Source organism: Suricata suricatta, chromosome 13, assembly GCF_006229205.1.
Source record: "Suricata suricatta isolate VVHF042 chromosome 13, meerkat_22Aug2017_6uvM2_HiC, whole genome shotgun sequence".
Lineage (NCBI taxonomy): Eukaryota > Metazoa > Chordata > Mammalia > Carnivora > Herpestidae > Suricata > Suricata suricatta.
Genome location: NC_043712.1, coordinates 21,347,055 through 21,360,699, shown reverse-complemented (window position 1 = coordinate 21,360,699; position 13,645 = coordinate 21,347,055). Strand labels below are relative to the sequence as shown.

The 13,645-nt window shown below is 39.4% G+C and overlaps 1 protein-coding gene across 1 annotated transcript in view; it reads right to left on the bottom strand.

Moving 5' to 3' along the window:
• Nucleotides 1-13,645, bottom strand: part of ECPAS (Ecm29 proteasome adaptor and scaffold) — a 91,031-nt gene that overhangs the window by 72,201 nt on the left and 5,185 nt on the right. Inside the window, exon 2 of the mRNA XM_029919580.1 lies at nt 4,487-4,617. Within this exon, the coding sequence (XP_029775440.1) occupies nt 4,487-4,617 (131 nt within the window). The remainder of the gene's footprint in view (nt 1-4,486; nt 4,618-13,645) is intronic.

Here is a 13,645-nt window from a genome sequence, read left to right as displayed (position 1 = left end):
TATTAAATACTGCATGGTTTGCCCAAGCTAAGATGAAACCACATCATGAATCAATAAGCATTTTGCATTTTCTTTCATTATCTACTCAAAGTCATGCCTACTGCACCTCTAAACATTTCATTAAATCCAATTATACAGCAACCACTCCCAAAATAAACTTAGATTGTATTGCAGTTTCACTTAACAGTATATAAAATGCTGTGTTGTGACAGGTATCAACTATCCATTAGATACTGAATCAATTTTTCTTAAGCACTACTAACTGCTTGCTTTTCTTGAAGCTAGATCATTCTGAAAATTTCCTGTTAGACCTATGAGTGCAAACATATGGTATCTGTCCTCTGCCTGACTTATTTCGCTTAGCATGACACCCTCAAGGTCCATCCACTTTCCGATAAACATTTTTTTAAATGATATATAAAAAAATAACGACAAAGCTATGCCTGTTTAATGAATGATGATAATGAAATACTGGACATTCATCAAGTAGCTTCTACGCAGAACACACTTGTACATAGTACTCTGCATTTCCCATCAGATTCTCACAACAACCAGAGAAGTGGTATTCTCATTCCCATTTCACAGCTGAGGAAGCAGAGGGTCAGGGAACTGAAGTAACCTGTCCAAGGATACTGAGCCACCAAGTGACATAGTGAGGATATGACTCCAGAGCCCATTTGTTTAACCCTTTCCAACACTGCCAGTTGAGCTCAGTTCATCTGAAGTGTCTGTCTCCATGAGACCTCCTTGGGACCACAGATACCTGACAGAGACCTAGAAACACACATCGCCACACATATTTCATCCACACTTTCTCGCTGTCCAGCCTGTGATACGACTGACCAACAGGGAAAAGAAACAGGAAGAACCAGCCTAAAGGAAATAGCCCTTTTCTGCAATCTAATTTAGGCTGATTCCTAGAAGGACTTTTGGGAAATCACTATTAATGACAGAAAATCATGTCCACAATCACGCACTTTCTAAAAAAATTTTTTCAATGTTTATTTTATTTTTAAGAGAGAGAGAGAGAGGGAGCAGCAGAGAGAAAGGGAGCGGAGGATCTGAAACAGGCTCCGCGCTGATAGCTGAGAGCCCAATGCGGGGCTTAAATCCATCACCCATGAGATCATGACCTGAGCCAAAGTCAGACCCTTAACTGACTGAGCCACCCAGGCAGCCTGTACTTTTTTATATTTTTTCTTTTTACTTTAAATAAATTAATGGCTTAATTTTCTTCTAGCAACATCATCTTAAATATGAATTTCCTATGTTTGGTTATCCACTATCTGAAATCTTCTATAAACCCATAAAAATAAAAAAATCAACTGAACCAGCCCTTCCCCATGGTCAACTAAGTCAGAGTTTAACCTATCAGTAAACCTACAGAATCACCAGCCTCAGGTGTACACAATCCTGTGCATAGCAATTCATATTACTCATTCATTTATATTCATTTATTCATTAGTAACTTTTTAATTGAAGTATAACATGGCTAAAGTGCATGGCCAATAAATTTTCATAAAGTAAACACACTAGAAGCATAAAAATCCTGCATCCCATGCCCCTCTGCTCACTAATCCCCTTTTTCCCAAAAGTTAACCACTATCCTGACTTCAAACACCACTTTTAAATTTATGTAAATGGAACACATAGAGTGAACCCATGTGTCTGAATATGCTTTATTCTACATTATATATGAGATTCACCCAGGTTGAGGCTCAGAGCAGCAGTTCACCTTCCCTGCTCTGGTAAGAAAGACCACAATCGGGCGCACTTTGGTGGCTCAGTCAAGTAAGCATCTGACTTTAACTCAGGTCTTGATCTTACAGTTCTTGAGTTTGAGCCCCGCATCAGGCTCTGTGCTGACGGCTCAGAGCCTGGAGCCTGATTCAGATTCTGTGTCTCCCTTGCTCTATCCCCTGCCCGGCCCACACTCTGTCTCTCTCAAAAATAAACATTAAAAAAATTTAAAAAGAAAGAAAATACTACAATTTATCCACTCTCCTACTGATAGACATTAGATTATTTCCAGTTTGGGCTAGTATGAATAATGCTGCTAAAACATTCTTAGATATGCTTTTAGTGCACATATATATATATATTGCTGTTACATATAAACTTAGGACTGAGTTTATATATAACTTGCTTATTATGACCATGCTTCAGAATATCTCCAAAGAGTTTTCCAAAGTGGTTATACTCATTTACACTCCTACCAGCAATCTGTGAGAGTTCCAGCACAACCTTTTCAGTACTTGTTATGGTCAGTCTTTAATTTTTAGCTATTCCAGTGAGTTTAAATATAAATTTGGCTATAAAGTAGAACATACATAACAAAACTCATTTTCCTTAAAATAGCAAATGTATTCTAAGGATATGTCACTAGAAATCTAAAGCTTTAATTTCTCTTTCATTCAATTTATCCACAAATTACCAACTACCTTGCAGGATATCCTGGTTGAGTTGAATGTGCATCACAAAACATAGTTAGGAACCCAAAAATTACACAACTGAAAGTCAGTGCAAGTTTTCATCAATCACATAATTTCACATATTGAAATTTACACAGGAACTTTCAAATCACTGCCCACTGGAATCAGTTTCCTCTCCCCATGCCTGACCACGTATCACTCCTATCATTAGATGCATCAGGTTGCCCCCTAAAGGCGTCACACTCGGTTCCCGCCCTGATCACCCGCACAGGGCCTTCATTCATGTCTTCAATGGTCCCTCCATCTCTCTGTCTGCACTTGCTACACATCACAGAGGCCTTTCTAATGACCCACATTCTGTTTAAAACAAGTATTCTTTCACAGAACCTCTTCTTTTTTTAAAAATATTTTTTGATATTTATTTTGGAGAGAGAGACAGAACAAGAAGGGGAGGGGCAGAGAAAGAGGGAGACAGAACCTGAAGTAGGCTCCAGGCTGAGCTGTCAGCACAAGAGCATGATGTGGGGCTTAAAAGCACAAACCGTGAGATCATTAACTGAGCTGAAGTTGGACGCTCAACCAACAGAGCCACCCCGGTGCCCCAGAACACTTTTTTATCTTGGCATTTACTGCAATTTATAACTAGTTACTACTTAGCTAATTTTTTTTAAGGTTTACTTTTGTAAGAGAGAGACAGTGTGAGTGGGGAAGGGGCACAGAGACAGGGAGACACAGAATCTGAAGCAGACTCCAAGCTGTCAGCAAAGAGCGGGACTCAAACCCATGAACTGTGAGATCATGACCTGAGCTAAAGTCAGACGCATAACTAACTGAGCCACCCAGGAGCCCCTTGCTGACTAATACTGGTCTCCCCAACTAGCTGTTTCTTTCATTCACCATGTCCCCAACACTTGGCATATATAGTAGAAGGCACCTGGTAAGTATTTGCCAAAATGAATGACAAGACTGATGGAGATAAATAAGAAAGCAGAAACCAACTCATGCAGTGTCTTTTATCATACTTTGCTATCCTAAGGGTAACAGAAGGCCACAGAAGAGTTTTAAATAGGACAGTGACAGGATCAAATACATATTTATCTCAGCAAAGCTGTGTTAACAACAGGCATGTCAAATACATGACAAGAATGCGCTATTTCTTCCTGCTAACATAACAGACATTCTTAAAGATACTCTTTCTCCAATGAACTCAAACTGGGTCTCAGAATCCCTCTTAGGGCAGACCTCCAAGAACCCATTGCCAATCAATCAGAGTGGCCCAAGGGATGAAACCGGATGACGGCTCAAAGACCTGAAGGTCTAGTATAAATACACAAAAAGACTGAACTATTTTAAAAATGAAGGGGGCCAATGTTCCCTGTAGAACATTAGGTTAAAAAAATCTTGAGGACAAAAATAAATAAATAAATAAATAAAATTCTTGAGGGGCGTCTGGCTGGCTCAGTCAGTAGAGGACGTGACTCTTGATCTCAGGATTGTAAGTTCAGCTCTACATTGCGTGTGGAGATTATTTAAAAATTAAAATCAAGGAAGGAAAGAAGGGGAGGGGAAGGGAGGAGAGGGAAGGAAGAGAAAATCTTGGTATGATGGTTACCCAACTTTTGGTAACAGTACTCTACAGAATCCTAAAACAGGAACTGCACAACAACATCTTGGTTTCTAAACAAATTATTTTGCTTAATTGTAATGAAAATTTTATTCGCAGTCAGCCACTGTGAACAACTTTGGCCCAATACCCCCTGACTTCCACACTGGAATCATGGGCATGGATTTTAGATCAAGCCCCCACATATTTGAGAATAACTATCTCAATTCTATCACTGGCACTGATGCCAAGTATACAGCTAGAACTAAATGCAGCTGTGCTAAGCATACAAAAGCTACCTTTAAATCACGTAAGCTGGTCCCAGACACTCTCCATTTTGAAAGGCCATAATCAGATCACGAATCTAGATTTCAATAATGGTAATAGAAAACTCACTTCCAATATGTACCCATTTATCATTTAATTCCCATGGCTGTCCCAACATGCATACCTTTTTGCGTACTCCTTCTTGGGTGCTGGACAGCTTGAGCAAAACAGGAGGAAGGAATTTAGATATAATATTCTGTAACTGTTCATCTGTTTCAGCATGGCCAAGTCGTAAAAAGACCCGTTCAAGCTGATCTATAAGAAGAAAAAAAGAAGAACTTAACAAAACAAACACAACCAAAACTAAATATTTTTATAGCTTAATCCATTTTCTGTACTGGAGGATCCTTTGGTCATAATTAACCACAACTGGCCCTATAGGCAGATGACTCTGACCCAGCTACAAAACAACACTAAAAAGGTTTACCAGCTAATTATACTTTCTTACAACTGTCCCGGTCACTAACCCTCTAGAAGAAGGAAAAACAAAGCCAAGAATAACAAAATTCTCTCCTACATACAAAGTTACTCCTTCTTTCTAAAGGATTTGTATACTGAAAAGAATACAAAATTTTTGAAGAAATGTTCCAGACCTAGCTAGCAGAGGGAAATAGGGGAACTTTAATCAGATACCAGGGATAACATGTATTTGGTGAAACCATCTTACTGATGATGCAGTTTCTCCAAAGACAGCACCACTGTCCACTACTGTGCTGGCGTTACCTAACAGAATGTGAGAAACCAGTTTCAACCAGGAAAGTCACTGGGAGAGAAACACATTAAAAAAACACCAACGAGGGGCATCTGGGTGGCATAGTCGGTTAAGCGTCTGACTTTGGCTTAGGTCATGATCTCCCTATTTGTGAGTTCAAGCCCCACGTTGGGCTCTGTGCTGACAGCTCAGAGCCTAGAACCTGCTTCAGATTCTGTGTCTCCCCCTCTCTCTGCCCCGTCCCTGCTCATGCTCTCTGTCTCACCCTGTCTCTCGATAATAAATAAAAAGGTTAAAAAAAAAAAAACCCACCAAGGAGACGCTCTCAGTAAAACCCAGGCTGTGACAAGGTACTAAACAGATAACCAGTGCCTTACAAGGTGGGAGAGGAATAGTGACAGGGGAACCTACCGATTATTGCAAACAACTGGATATTTGATTTTAAGGAATTATTGTTAATATTTTAGGTGTAATAATGGTATTGTGGTTTCTATCTGTTTTTTAAGGTTCTTCTAAAAATTAAGATTAGTGATTAAGGGGACTTCTGGGGTGAGGGGGGCTAGAAATGTCCTGCATCTCATTCTGGGTGATGGTTACATTGATAAAAATTCATCAAGCTCTATACTTTCTATTACACCTCAATTTACAATTTTATTTAAAAGAATCCTTATTTTTCAGAGATCAAGACTGAAACATCCAGGTAAAATAATATAGTTGCATGGATTTACTTGAAATAACCAGGGGTATACTGGAAATTTGCTAAGAAAGAAAGTTCAGATGTTCTCACCACACACACACACACACACACACACACAAAACTACATGAGAAGATTAATTCCAATAATCATTTCACGTGTACATGTATACCAAATCATGTTGTACACCTTAAATAATATAATTTTTATTTTTTAATATAAAGTAATAATCTCATTTGAGTCCTCTTAAAAAATAATAATTAGGGGCAGAGAGGTGAGGAAAATGAGGAGAAACCGTATAAATGAAACCATATAACTGTTTAAGCTGCATAACAGACACTAAGAATTTGTACTTCTGCGTATGCTTGAAATTTTCCGTAAAAATTTTTTAAAACACACCCATGCACACTCACACACACACACTCAGAGAACCTCGAGGCAATGACACCCTGGCAGCAGCAAGCACACCTTGCACCTAAATCTTGGTTTTTCAATACCATTCTCTAAAAAAGGAACCATGCTCTTCGAAAACAGGGCTGATTCCAGGGCTGGAGCAGTGAAGAGGCATGATGACCCTGAAGTATCTTGTAACATGAGGAAGAAAACGGGGGCTGGAACATGTCAAAGGTCTAAAGGAACCACCCCGAAAGAGTTCCAATATGGCCAACGCTGGAAAAATTTGAGGAACAAAATAACGCAGTATTGTATTAAACCCAAAGCATAAATTAAATCTACGTGAATCCATACTGATATAAATGATTAGACGATTACATTCCCCAAGGAAAAGAAACACAACATTCTTATAAAATAATTCCAAACAACATGTGTAGACAGATCCTCCCCCTGCAGGAGGTACAGCTTAACTTCTGCCTCCACCCTCCAAGAGGGTAAACTAGACTCAGTGACTTGATTCCAAAGAAGAGAATGAGGAAAATGTTAACTCTACAGTGGAAACACTCGATAAATACTATCTTCACCAAGCGATGAAAGTTAACAACATGAGTAAGGTCACTTGGATACCATGATCCCTGACACGATGTGACATGAATGGCATTTCCCCTCTGTGGTGCTCTTTCAAAAACCCAAACTCTCCATCTAGTTATCAGTAAAACAACAGAAAAACCCAGACTGGAAGACCTCCTATAGGACACCTGGCCAGTACTGCTCAAGACTTCCAAGATCATAAAAAACAAGGAAAGCCTAAGGACTGTCGCAGATCAGAGGAGACTGGGGAGACAGGACAACCAGAAACAGCGCGGTGCCCTGGGTTCCATCCTGGAACAGAAAGAGGACATGAAAGGGGGGAAAGTAATGAAATCCAAATAAAGTCTCAAGTTTAACTTTTAAAATTACAAACTAAAGAAGAAAAGAATAAGGAAGAAGGAAGCAAGGAGAGGCAGGCCGGATGACGGCGATGTAGGCAGACCAGATATTCCTCTGTGCTGAAAGGAGTTGGTAGGAACAAGTTCACTCAGCACCTGTGCCCGTCACAGGAGGCTCCGCCAGCACCTCAGAGACCAGGGGCAGAAGAAACTGCCCACAGATTTAGCTACAGAAACTGTGGAAGAAGGCAGAAAGTTCAATGCTTCATAACAAACTAACCTAGAGAATCTGGACCCAAAAGCCTAAAAAACCAAGCGACACCTGGTGGCCTTCACTCTTCATACAACCATTTGGCTTCTTCCTATTTATCCCCAGCATACTGCTTAAACTGTCCTCTCTTGCTCACAAGAAAAGAAAATGGAGATTCCTAAACGCAGTAAAATTATTTATGATAGCAATGTGGAAATGCCAAAAACAGCACCAAACATCATGTGGGGTCCCCCCAGACTAGGCCACGTTAAAGCTTCCCACAGCCCTTGAGGAGGGCTGGTGTAACACCTGCACGTTGTCTGTAGGTACACACCACACTTTAAGTAAAAGGGAAATCATATTCAAGCTTTATGAAAAGAAAGTAAAGAAGTGCTGATAGAATCGAGTGCTAAATTTATCTACCTGTCAAAGTTAACAAAATAAAAAGTAAAGGTTTAGCAATAGTATTGTCCCTGAATCCTGTTTTTCGAGGCACAGAAAGAATTTGAACTCTGTGTCCTTAACCCTCAACCCTGGAAACAACCTCATGAAAGTAACAATGCAAAGTACGTCTGGGACCCCAAAAGTATCTATTCAGAAACAGGAAAAATTATATCTGAAAGTTCTGAAAATTCAAAAGGAATCCAAAACTTAAATTCATCTTTCACACAGACTCAGTTTTTAGTTGTAGGAAATTAAATCCTCCAGGTCACCCTAAGAGTATCTGAGATAAGACAAACACCACTGCCAAGTCAGAAGCAAGTTCTATCCTCTCCACAACTCCTACGTTATGTACTGTATACAAACTCTTCCCAAATTACTTTCACTTATGAAGAAATTAAAGACACTGCCATAACCTCAGATAATCACTGCTAAATGTGGAGAATATCTTATACACTAGTAATTTCTGTTCATACACTAGCATTATTTTAACCTAAAAACTGGAATGTGACATACAGTATTTTACAGTTTGCCTTTTTTTCCTTCTGATTAACATAAATCCTTTACTAGAAACCTTTGAAGCAATGTATGTCTCAGAACTTTCCAGATTGTAGGATGATAATATAGTGACACAGTGTATATACTGTGTATTTCAAATAACCCTACCCATCTGGTGGGTTCTAGAGCAGTACTTACAATCAAATACATTCATATTTCTGCTATTATAAAGAACCACATATCCATTCAAATCAGGCTTTAAATAACCAAAGAACTCTAAAATGTTTGGATATGTATAAAACCTTAAACATCTTTCTGTAGTACTAACTAAAAATCTAACTGATAATGGCTACATGGCAACTATGTCTAGAGACGTAGTAATGTAACTAACCAACCCTCTATCTGTGTGATTACCAGTTCTATAGTGCCGCAAACAATGCTCCAGAGAACATTCCTACCCATGCATCTGTGCACTTGCACAGGTTTCTGTAAGCTAAAACACTAGATATGGAATTGCTAAGTCAAAGGGTAGGAGAGTCATCAAGTTTACTAGATTTTAGAAAAATACTCTTCAAAAAGTCTGTGCTACTGATTAAGGTATAGAAGAAGGTATAAATCGCTATATTGTACACCTGAAATTAATATAACACTGTATGTTAACTATACTGGAATTAAATTTTTAAACTTAATTTAAAAAGAAAAGCCTATGCTAATTTCTACCTCCAGCAGTGTATATAAGTAGCAATTTTCCTATTCCCACTCCTATACTGAGTAATCAATTTTACAAAGAATGTAAGTAATCAATCTTAGCGGTATATGATAGATTAAAAAAAAATCACACTGTTGTCTTAATTTATACCTACCTTATCACTGAGGTAAAGTATATTTTCAAATATTTATTGGTCCTTGGAAATATATTCTTCAGCAAATTACTCATTATTCTCTTGAGCTGACTTATAAAAGCTTTTATATATTGGGAAAAAATTTCCCACTATTCTCCCACACATCATAAATACTTTTTTTCCTAGTATGCCTGTGACTCTATAGCACTTGCTTTTCATATCTAAGTTCTTAAAATATAAAGTTACCTTTCCCTCCTTTCATGGCTTTGAAGCTTCTAGTCATACTTAGAAAGTCTTATTTACTCCATGATGATTAAAAAAACAGGATATTCTACAGAAAAGTGTTAACATAGCAGGCCTGAGACTGCTATCCTTAGAAATGCCTGCCTGCCAGGCTGGCCCTTGACTGAGCATCTGGAAGTAGGTTTCAGGAGCGCTCCCCCCTTTCTCAGAACTGCTAAGAGTGGCTCTCTATGCCTAAATCCTTTGTATAAACAATATAGTTTATGCTGAACACCTTCTTTCTTTCTTGGAATCTGAAATCTTGGTATGTGTGAGGCAGAAGATGCCAACATGACCCAGCTCTCGGCACTGAGGGGCACCTGGACGCCTGTCAGTGGAACCTACAACTCTGGATCTCAGGGTTGTGTGTTCGAGCCCCACATGCGGCAGGAGTTTACATAAAAGAAAAATAAATATATACATACACACATATATACATATACAATAAATAAAAACCCTCAGCACAGACTCTCTAATTAGCATCCCTGGTAGACAACATGGCACACAGCAACTCATTGCTAGAGGGATTTAAGCACATCCTTTGTGACTCCACTGGGAGAGGACTCTGGGAAGCTTCTCCCTGGTTTCCTCTGGACTTTGCTTCATGTGCCTTTTCCCTTTGCTGATTTTGCTCTTTATTCTTTCACTATAATAAATCTTAGACACAAGTACAAATATATTCTGAGTCCTGCGAATTCTCCTACAAATCATTGAATCTGGGGTGGCCTTGGAGACCTGACACATATGTTTATCTATGTTTTCGTCCTTCTTCCTGGCCTTATGATTTTGCTTTCTTTATTCAAGTCTTTAATCTAGAATGGAGGGAGGGGAACAGAACATGGATGTAAGAAATCTAGTCTTTTTTTTTTTTTGGAAGGCTAGTCTTTCTATGTTGTTGTTGTTTTTAAGGCTTATTTTTATGTTTGAGAGAAAGAGCACAAGCAAGGGAGAGTCAGAGAGCATGGGGGACAGAGGATCCCAAGTAGACTCTGCACAGACAGCAGCAAGCTCGATGCAGAGCTCAGACTCATAAACCGTGAGATCATGACCTGAGCTAACTAAAGTTGGATGCTCAACCAACTGAGCTACCCAGGTGCCCCCTTTCTGTGGGTTTCTAAAATCTTTTTCAATGTAAGTAAAAGATTTATAAAAATGCACAAAATTTAAGTGTACAGTTTAATGAATTATTATAAACACCTATGAAACTACCACCCAAGGAAAAAAAAATTTATCTTGAAACCTGTAGTACAAAGAAAGATTTCCACTGAACTCACAGCTGGAGAGGACTGAAAAACTAGCATAAAGAACACAGTGGTTTTAGGGACTCACCCAAGTTCACACAGGTAACTAGAATGAAGTCTTCTGACCTTCAGTCTCAAAACCCTAGCCTACACTGTGCAACTGTCCGCAACAATGATCCTACTTTCTACAGGGTGCTATGCTACATAAACTACCTCATGCACAGGGAGCCCTGCTGGAGAGCATCACCTTGAGAGCCTGTTTGGAGGTTCCAGCAGGGGAGCGCAGCTACTCGTGTACCCTTGACCGAAGAACGGTCCTCCTCTATCGGGGATGGTCGTCCTCTTCGACCGAGCGCGCAGCTTTGGGAGGAACGCACATGGAGCGGTGAGGGAGGAAGGGGACACCCGCCTAGCCAGCCAGATCAGCCCAATCAATGGGGGTGTCGCAGCCAGATCGCCCTCACATCCTGGAGAGCATCACCAAAAGACCATGAGACTTTGTCTCATTCAAGTGGTAGTGAAGACAATATGGAACAATGTACCAATTCAAAGGTCAAAAAGCAGCACTAGAGAAGGGTGCCTGGGTGGCTCAGCTGGCTGAGCAACCAACGCTTGATTTCAACTCCGGTCATAATCCTGAGGTCGTGGGATTCAAGTCCCAGTCAGACTCCACGTCAGACTCCACGCTCAGTAAGCGGGAACCTATTTAAGTCTCTTCCTCTTTCCCTCCCCTGCTCGCACACACCCTCGCACAAGTGTGCACGCGCACACACACACACATGCGCAAGAAAGCTCAACAGTATGAATTAGAAGCTAACACCAAATATGTCGAGTTGCAATTCACCCTTCCTCTTTCCCCTGGCTAATCTAAATTCTCTCTTCTTTCAAGGCCCAACACCCTCCTATTTCCATTGTGAAGCACTAACTACCTTGGCTAGATCACTCATGCACTCATTCAAATATTTACTGAAACCTCACTCTGTGTCAGAGCTTTGTGGTCATGGATAAACAGAATGAAGATAAACAGAAGAAGCAAGGATATAGCACAGGCTTACCCCACCTGGATATGCTACCTGCATGATGAAAGAACATAAAAGAAAGTGAGAAACAGACTGCTCAAGAAAACAGCATTTAGGGGCACCTAAGTGGCTCAGTCGTTAAATGACAACTCTGGTTCAGGTCACGATCTCACAGTTCACAAGTTCAAGCCCCGCATTGGGCTCTGCACTGATAGTATGGAGCCTGCTTGGGATTCTCAGTCTCCCTCTCTCTGCCCCTGTTCCGCTCGCTCACTCTCTCTCAAAATAAATAAATAAACCTTAAACAAAAATATTTTTAAAAACAATAGCATTTAAGGATAAAGGAAAGAGAATCCAAAAAAGGAAATGATAGGCAGTATACAAAAATAGGGAGAAAACTGAGTATTACATCTGAAGAACTAGGGAAAAAAAAAACAAACTAGTCAATGAAAACTGGAAAAAATTTGTCTATCCATACAGAAAAGAAATACCAAAAAATCCCTTGCAGGTAAATTAATGACATATTACAAAGTAATATTTTAAAGATTAAAAAAATTGTACTGTGTATTTATTATTTAATTTTTTTAACGTTTATTCATTTTTGAAAGAGTGTGAGCAGGGGAGGGGCGGAGACAGGAGACACAGGATCCTGAGCTATCAGCATAGAGAATGACGTGGGACGAACTTCGAGATCATGACCTGAGCCAAAGTCGTACATCTAACCAACTGCGCCACCCAGGTGCCCCAATGTTTATCTATTTTTGAGACATACAGACAGACAGAGTGTGAGTGGGGGAGAGGCCGAAAGAGGGGGAGACACAGAATCCAAAGCAAGCTCCAGGCTCTGAGTTGTCAGCACAGAGCCCTACGCTTAAACTCCCAAACCATGAGATCATGACCTGAGCCAACATCAGGTGCGTAACCAATTGAGCCACCCAGATGCCCCTTTAAAGTTTAAAGATTTAAAATAAAACTGAGATGTGAAAATTAAAACTCACACACAAAAGACTAATGGGTTAAGATTTAAAAATATCAGGAAACACACCATAAACTAAAAAGATAAACTATAAATAGCAATGATATTTTTAAATCAAAGGATTTGAATACAGAATAAAACATGTAAATCAAGAAAAAGCAAATTAATCCAAATTTTTTAAATAAAAAAGGATATAAGCAAGCAATTCAGAGGTGACATCCATAGACTAAATAACACGTAAAAAGATGCTCAATTACACCTGTCAGGAATATGCAAAATTAACACAATAGATATGATACTGTACCTTTCACATCAGAAAACCTTGTAAATCTAACTACCAATTTCCCAATGTTGGCAAAAACTGGAAACAAACCAAGAGATATTTGAGTTCACTGCTGATGGGGTGTACAACCATACCATCTCTGAAAACAAATTTCCAGAAATTCTACTCCAGGGTAAAAAACTGTAAAGAAATGCTGTTCAAAGTAAGCCAGCTCACGGTGTCACCAGTCAGAAAAAGATGAGGAACACTCTTCCTTCATCCTATCTTACTAGGATAAGAAATGTTAAATAAAATAACCATGATAGTTCATTTACATTCTTCCACAGTTCCCTATTTGCAAAAAAATAATTCTCCTGCCCTCAGACCACCTTGTGTATCACTGCCCTGGAGAAAAACCTCTCTGAGGGAAAGACAGGCACAAAGAACACCTGTAAGACACTGTTCATAGACACAGGGTCAGTAAAGGGAAAAAAAAAAAAGAAGAAAGAAAGAAAAGAAATAATGTAAATGTCAGTCAAGGGGAAAATGGATAAAGAAACTGTGACAGAATCATACATCAGTGAAATTAAGCAGGAGTTAAATGTCACATGGACCAACATAACAATATCTAAAAACCTAACATTAATGAAAGCAAGTGCAGAAGGATATTTACAATTTGATTCCACTTAGGCAAAGTTTTTAAATGCAATATATGTATAGTGCATATGAGATGTACACCACAG